The 8,164-nt window shown below is 47.6% G+C and overlaps 1 protein-coding gene across 1 annotated transcript in view; it reads left to right on the forward strand.

Moving 5' to 3' along the window:
• Nucleotides 1-6: 6 nt before the first annotated feature.
• SH3GL1 (SH3-domain GRB2-like 1) overlaps nucleotides 7-8,164 on the forward strand; it is a 54,152-nt gene continuing 45,994 nt past the window's right edge. The window contains exon 1 of the mRNA XM_006754049.2: nucleotides 7-125. Within this exon, the coding sequence (XP_006754112.1) occupies nucleotides 81-125 (45 nt within the window). The 5' untranslated portion in view covers nucleotides 7-80. The remainder of the gene's footprint in view (nucleotides 126-8,164) is intronic.

Below are 8,164 nucleotides of genomic sequence, written 5' to 3' on the forward strand. Positions count from 1 at the left end.
GCGGCGCCCGGGAGCCTGTCGCTGGCGCTGTTTCTCCGGTTCGCTGGGTCCCAACGGGAAGTCCGACGGCGGAAGGCAGAATGTCGGTGGCGGGGCTGAAGAAACAGTTTTACAAGGCGAGCCAGGTGAGCGGAGGGCGAGCTCCCGGACCCGGGCTTCCCGGAATGAGGGGCCAGGCTAGGCCCGGCTCTGGTTCGGGAGGAGGCCGGGGACACCAAGGGGGCGGTGTTGGCTCCTGTTCCTCGCAGGGTGGGGAGAGCCCAGGAAGGCCGGGGGCTTCGTGCGAGGTGGCCCAGGTCCTGCCCGCCTTGTGGGCTCCAGTCTCCTTGAGAAGGGTGGCTAGACCCCTGGGTGGGGCAGAGAGGCCCCCCGAGGTTGATCTGGGATGTGGATCCCACCCGCCTTCCTCCCTTCTCAAAGGGCAGGGACCGGGGAAAGACAAAGGGAAGAAACAGGACTCATGCCAGGGAGAGGAAACATTTGTGTCTAGATCATTTCTTTAAAACCAACATCAGAAACCGGTTGGGATGGACCCGGTACAAAGTTGAAAGGGTAAAAAGTCAGTTCCTCAGTCCAGTCTGTCAGGCATTCAGACCGTCTACCCTAAGACAAGGACTGTCACCGACGACTTACGTCCCTTTTCAAAGATACGTGTGCGCCTTTCCTTTAAAAATACACACAAGTCGTGTAGCATAGTCTGCAGCAGGGGCGGGGAGCCTTTTTTCCCCCAAGGCCCAGTTGAATATTGATAACATCATTCACTTAATATAATTCACTTGAAATAAATTTATGTTGCTATGAAAAAACTCCTGGGTTTGTTGAACTTCGAGTCCTACCTGCAGGTGCCTTGGCGCGGCCAGATTAAATGATTTGTCCCACGGAGGGAAGTTCCCCACTCCTAGTCTACAGAGTCCTGTGTTCTTTGAGTTTTTTGGTAAATGTGTCAGAATTCTCCACCTCAGGTCGCTCTCTGTTGGGACTGTGGGATATTGAGCAACATCCCTGGCTCAAGGCCAGGTGCACCCCCAGGTGGGACATCCACAAATGTCTCCAGTCCCTGCCAGTTGCCCCTGGGGAACCCCGGCTGCCCCTTGCCCCAGCGTTATTGCACTAGAACATACCCCTAGAGCGGCGGTTCTCAACCTGTGGGTCGCGAACAATGAAAATACACCCTGCATATCAGATATTTACATTACGATTCGTAACAGTAGCAAAATTACAGTTATGAAGTTGCAACGAAAATAATTTTATGGTTGGGGGTCACCACAACATGAGGAACTGTATTAAAGGGTCGCGGCATTAGAAAGGTTGAGAACCACTGCCCTAGAGCTTCTTGGGTCTTTTTAGTAGGTTCCTGGTATTCCATTCCATGAAGTGTACCATAATTAATTTAATCAGTCCTCAATTGATGGTTGTTTAGACTGTTTCCAGTAGTTTTCTGCTACGGTGAATAGACAATATCTTTGCTCACGGAGAGGGTTGGATTTATAGGATAAATTCCCAGAAATGGAATGCTGAATCCAAAAATATATGTTTTACATGTAACCAATTATATAGGTTTTTTAGAAAGTTGGGGCAAGAAGCCTAAGATTCCTTGAATTCTGTTGGTCCCTGCGTCCCAGGTTATGAACCGTAGGTGTGCAGTTTGTGTGGAGAGACTCCGTGGAGGAATGAGTGATAATCTTAGGAATTGTTTAGGCCTTGCTGGCAAACCTGACTGTACTCCTGATTTGAAGAGATCCATTGGGAGGATAGAGAAACAACTCTCTAGTAACACACAGCTGGTATCTATTGTTTTTTTTTAATCTTCACCCAAGGATATTTTTTCCCCTGATTTTTTAGAGAGTGCAAGTGAAAGGAAGAGACACACTGAGAGAAAAACAAAGAGCAAGAGAGAAACATCAATGTGAGAGAGACACATCCATTGGTTGCCTCTCATACATGCTGCAAATGGAATGAGGATCAAACCTGCAACCCAGGTACGCACCTTTGACCAGGAATCGAACCCGAGACCCTTCAGTGTGTGGGTTGATTCTCTAACCACCCAGAGCACCGGCCAGGCCACAGCTGGAATCTTATCCCTTAAGGGGAAAAGTCACAACCCTAGTGGTTGTCTAGGGCTAAAGACATTTGTGGCCAGTCTGTAGACCCCAGATGATGGCTAAACCCTCAAGGAGAAAAGATTTAATCTAGAGCAGGGGAAGGAAACATCCGGCCCTCTGGCCAAATCATTTGGTCTGGCCCTGCCAAGGCAACTCACAGGCGGGACTTGAAATTCAATAAACCTAGGAGTTTTTTCATAGTAACATAAATTTGTATTAAGTGAATTATATTAGGTGAATGATGTTATAAATATCCAAATGGCTCTTGGCAGAACAAAGGTTCCCCACCCCTGATCTAGAGGGATTCTAGGATTGTTGAGAGTACAGCCCTTTGCCCTAAAAGGATGAAATTATATGACCTGGCTCTAGGTTAGACCCTGCTCAGCAGGCATCAGACTCCCATGTGCTTGACGGGAGTACCTGGGGAAGCTGCTCACTGTCTTGGGCCCGGTGTAGTTCCTCCTGCAGGACTGACGTCTCCATAGGTCTTGGAAGAATTACAGGGCTACTTCGTTTTCTCACATAGACAGGTCTCTGGAAAGCCTTCCCTACCCCACGCCCAGGGCCGGTGCTGGTGATCCATCCCATCCCAAATTAGCTGGGCCTCTCAGGCCAGCCACCAGAGCCTTTTCTCTCAGGGGGAAGCAGGATGCCTACATTCAGAACTGTGAGAAGTGCTTTGAAACCTGGAGAATACAATGCACTGTAAATTAATGGTTTGCATCAATTTATTATCTGAGGCCCAGCCCCAAAGAATTGCAGCAATGGTCGTATCCTAATCTGAGAGCAATTCCATTTTGAATTGTGCTCTCAAGAATCATCCTGGCTGTGTTCCATTCTCTTCTGCAATAGTTTCCACAGTCCTCCAGCATCTCCATTGTTCATCTGGCCTTGTCCAACTTTCTGTGTATTTCTTTTCTCGATCTTAAGAACACTATCTTTCATCCTCTTCTATGCCCTCAGAATAGGGTTGTCTGTTGAAAAGTAATAATTAATATTTATTGAATTCTCAGTGTGAACCGACAATATGCTTTGAACCAGTACATCTCAACTGGCCTCACTTATCTGGCGTAAGGGTAAATATATTCCCCTTTTCACATAAAAAGATTTGTGGACATTTATCTTCCTGTCGAAAACAGTGCTTTTCAACCAGGGCCACTTCCACCCTCCAGGGGACATTGGCAATATTGGGAGACATTTTGGTTGTCACAACTTGGGTTGGTACTGATATCTAGTGGGAGGAGGCCTGGGATGCTGCTCAACACCCTACAATGCACTGGGCAGCCCACACAACCAAGAATTCCCTGGACCCAGATGTTAGCAGTGCTGAAGCTGAGAAACCCTGCTTTAAGGTTTGAGAAAAGTGAGGATAATTATACACCCCTCCCCCCCAAAAATAATCACATTGGGGCTATTCTTGTGGTAGCTGCCTGCTTTTCTCAGTTTTTAAAACATAGATAATCACATATACACAGATGGGCATGGACATAAAACTCAGCATCCAATTCCCAAATCTTTAGAACTTAAGTGTCTGTGGCATCTGCTATTTTTAAGAAGGTATAAGCTTGCATCATTGCTTCTCAGCCAGGAGTGACTAACCCCGCCTTCTTTCATCTCCTCCCATGCACTTTCCTGGGAACATTTAGCAATGTCTGAGACAGGTTTGGGTTGTCACTACTTGGGGAGAGGGTGCTACTGGCATCAAGTGGGTGTCAGGGATGGTTGCTAAACATCCTACAATGCACAGGACAGCCCTCCCCACAACAAAAAATTATCTGGCCCAAATGTCAGTAGCACCAAGGCTGAGAAATCCTGCTTTGAAACAGGTTCTTGATTTCAAAGGCTTATAACAGTGTTGTTTCTAAATTGAGAAATAGAAGCCAGGTGGATGTGTGAGAGAGTGCTAGATTTGGCTCCAGGAATAGAGAAACTTGTTTTCTAGCAGGTGAGGCTGTGATGTTAATGAAAATTTTCTAATTTCATTGATGATATTAGTAACAAACCAGTTACCAGTACAGGCACACCTGTTTTGTTGCACTTCAGAGATGTTGCATTTTTTACAAATTGAAGGCAAGCCCCTAACTCTCCACCCCATCCCAGGCAAAAGATTATGACTTGCTTTATTGTGGTGCTGGCTTTATTGTGGTGATTTGGAACCCAACCTGCAGTATTTCCAAGGTCTGCATATATCTGGCAATATGTTGGAAAATTCCACACCATTTCAGTATCTTGGGTGAAAATTTTCAGGTTTTGCAAAAAATCAGTTTGGGCTTGAGTGGGGGGTTTGCGAGTTTACTTCTTCTTATGAACTGGCCACTGCCTGGGTTGCAGGCCTGGACTGAGGAAAGTTGAATAATCTATAGAGGAAAGCAGTAAAATAAATAGGCATCTGTCCTGGGCATCATTTTGGTCCTCTCTGGCCTGCCTGTGTCGTGCCCACTTCCTCGGTAGCTCTCTGAGATGTAGGCCAGGCTAGAATTGGGGGTGGTGCTTTAAATGCATATTTCTGGGAAGCTGCGGAGGGTAAAGGAACTTTACTAGTGATATCTAAACTTGGAAGTTCACGTCTCATTGTCGTGTGTGTTTGGGTGACATTATTTCCAGACCTATACTGCTAACTGGCTTTCTGATAACTCTTGTGGCTGGGCTGTGGAGAGATCTGAAAGTGTAACTAGGAATAGAGCTGGCAGCTGCCTGGAATGCTCGCCTGACTTTTTTTTTTTTTTCTTGTCTGAAAGGAGGGAGAGAGTTTGGACTGAAAGATTGGTTTTGTCTGAGCTAGGAGGAAAATTCACAACCACCATATCATAGCTTTGAAGTTTATTGGGTGCTTGCTAGCTTCACACTCACATCCATACCCAGTCTCACCCCCTTTGTGCCTAGGAGGAAAGATTGAACTTCCTGTGAGAGGCATGGGGGCAGGGGGAGGCCTGGGGGGCCTAGGACCCCAACCTGTTAGAGTGTTTTGGAGAAATGTGGTTAGTGTTTGGAATATCTGCAGATACCATCTGCACTGACCTATTTTATAAACCTCAGTTTGTGAAATAATGCTTTTGATTTCCTAGCAAAGTGCTTGACCTGTTAAGTAATAATTATGAAATGATCTTAAGATATAAAAATCTGGAACTTATAACCCCTTTACATCTCATCATGAATAAAGGTGGAACTCATGGGCTGGGAATGAGGTGACAGACAAGGTAAGTGGGGTCCCTACCCCAGGTCCTTGAGTTCAGCAGCTGCAGCTCAACTCCAAAAGACCATCTTTCCTGGGGTAGCAGGATGGGACGGGCTTTGGCTGTTGGAATGGCCACTTGTGGTTGGAACTGGAAGCCACGCTGCTGGCTCCATCTGTAAGAAGACCCTTGACTTAGCCTTGTCCCTGTGGGACCCTGGGTGGAGATGTTCTCATCCTGCTATGTCAGTGGACAGGCTGGGTCACTCCCCCCACTGCCTGGGTGGAGTAACCAGCCTGTGTTTCAGGCTGGGCTGGGGAGATACAAAAGAGGTTTGAGACTGTTCTTTCCTAAAGGAACTAGGGGCCTCTTTAAACCTCACACCCACCCACTCCTACCCCCTACTTCCCAGGTCTATCTGTAAAAGCAGGTTAACCTGTCTTGGCCGAGTGCCTCAGTTGGTTGGAGCTTCATCCTGTACACCAAAAGGTTGGTGAGGGCACGTAACCTTGGTGGTGGGTTCTGTCCCCAGTCAGGCACGTATAGGAGGCAACCGATTTATGTTTCTCTCTCACATCGATGTTTCTCTTTCTCTCTCCCTCTAAAATCAATAAAAACATATCCTCTGGTGAGGATTTAAAAAGAGCATGTTGCCCAGCTAGTTTGGCTCATGGACAGAGTGTCGGCCTGCAGACTGAAGGGTCCCAGGTTCGATTCTGGTCAAGGGCACATGCCTGGGTTGCAGGTTCAATCCTCAGTAGGGGGGGCATGCAGGAGGTAGCCAATCATTGATTCTCTCTCTCATCACTGATGTTTTTATCTCTCTCTTCCTCTCCCTTCCTCTCTGAAATCAATAAAAATATATATTTTTTAAAAAGAGCATGTTGACCTGACCTCTTTCACAGGACCCACTGTTCACAATCACAGGCATTCTGTCACCATGCAGCATCCTGCCCATTCTTGTTATTAACAGACCAGGACTGGGGTCATTACATTCACATTCTGATTCTAACACTGTGACTGCTGAATATGAGGCCAAAAGTTCACCTCTGACTCAGAATCTTGTGTGTATTAAAGACCAGTTCAAAGGGAAGAGAAGAAACACACACACAAAACAGGTCAAGTGTCGTGGAATCTAATTACCCTGCTTATATGGGTGTGTTTTAAGGCAAAGCCATAGGACACTTAATTATATTCCGTGTGCCACTTAATAACAGCCTGTGAGGTTAGAGGTTTTACAGTCTCCCCATGTTCAATTTCAGAAATTGGGGGCTGTCACATTTTTGAGACCCCAGAATTATCAAAGACTTAGCAATGAGCCAAGAAAATCCTGCTGTTCACCCACCCACCGATCCACATCTGAGCGTGCTTAGTGCATTTGGAGCTGGAGCTCACCCTTTTGCACTTAAGTAGTCCACATGTGTGTCTGTTTGCTTTTTCAGAGGAAGAACTTGTAGGTTGTGACCAGGCTTGCCATTTGCCTCCTAAATGTGTGTCCCTGGCCTTTGGTTCAAGGACATTGGCCAGATAGCTCTGCCTTGGCCCCTATCTCAACCCTTCTACTTTTCGGTGCTGCCAATATTTTGGAACTGATCCAGTCTGGAGAAACTTGGTTTTTAATTTAGGGTATGCAGCCAACTTCCTCTTTAGGATTTCAGAGGCAACTGCCTGTTTCAGCACTGTGGGGAGACTGGGTGAGCAGCCAGGAGGAAAGTCAAATTGTTTCTGTTTCAGAGTCCCAAGGCGGGGGTGAGGTTTCTAAGCTTTAGAGGGAGGATATATTTAATGCTGAAACTTTCAAGCTACAGGCCTCTTTGCCCCGGGGGTTAGGAGCCCATTGAGATGATTCTACACCCAGTGCTCAAGCCCTAATGGCCGTTTAATGTCCTTGGTGAAATGGTAGGGGTGGTTTTTTCCTGTTCTGTTTTAAAGCTGTCCCTGGAAAGCTGGATGGAAGAAAGGGTCAGAATGTGGCAGCAGCTGGCTTCTCTCTTTTCTCCTCCCCCTCCCTCGCCTTTCACAAGGCTGGATTTGGCAGTCACTTCCCAGAAGACAGCTTCCATCTTCCTTTTCTGCTGGCTCCTAGAAAAACCTGCTGATTGGGCTGAGAGTGGGGTCAAGCGGACACTCCAGCCCAGCAGGAAAATAGCTGTGTGATTTCCTCTGAATATCAGTGCAATTTCCTCTGGAGGACCTGACTCAGCATCTGTACCCTGCCTGCTTTGGAAAGGGCTGCTGCCTGGCTGCTGGGATTTCCACACCTGGGCATAAACGCCTCTGGTGGGCATCATGCCTGGTGTGAGACAGCCAGCCCTGCTCAGCGCTTGCTGTCACAGGAGATGCTGTCATAAGCCAAGGGTGTGAGATGCCCTGTCTGCTGGGCAGCTCTTCCTGTCCTTGGCCTGGTGAACATGAGTTCATCCTCAGAGTATCCCTCCAGCTTTTTCATATGGTGTCTTTCTGAACCTCTGATCCCTCATATCCCCTACCTCCCAGTTTCATGGACTCTTGTGCAGCAACTTCTCAGTAGAGGACTGAAGTAGACTTGGGTGACTCTTCTGTTATCCTTGTCACTGGATTATAAGATAAGCTCTTTGTAGCCAGGGACCATGTTTTCTGCCCACTGCTGTGTGCCCAGTGTTAAGCCTCCCCCCCCCCCCCCCCCCACCCCCCCCCCCCCCATCCTAGGAACTCAGTAAGTACTTACTAGACTCGGGATGTTTGCTCCGCACATGAATGAGCAGATGCCGCAGCATGGGTGGGGAAAGTGCAAAAGTGGAAGCCGTCGTGTCAGTATGTCTGGAGAAAGCAAAGGGCTTGACCAGGGTGTCCCTGGCTGACCTGGGTGCGGTTTGAGCCCCAACCTGGCATTCAGGACCTTCTGGAACT

The sequence above is a fragment of the Myotis davidii genome, unplaced genomic scaffold, assembly GCF_000327345.1.
Source record: "Myotis davidii unplaced genomic scaffold, ASM32734v1 scaffold551, whole genome shotgun sequence".
Lineage (NCBI taxonomy): Eukaryota > Metazoa > Chordata > Mammalia > Chiroptera > Vespertilionidae > Myotis > Myotis davidii.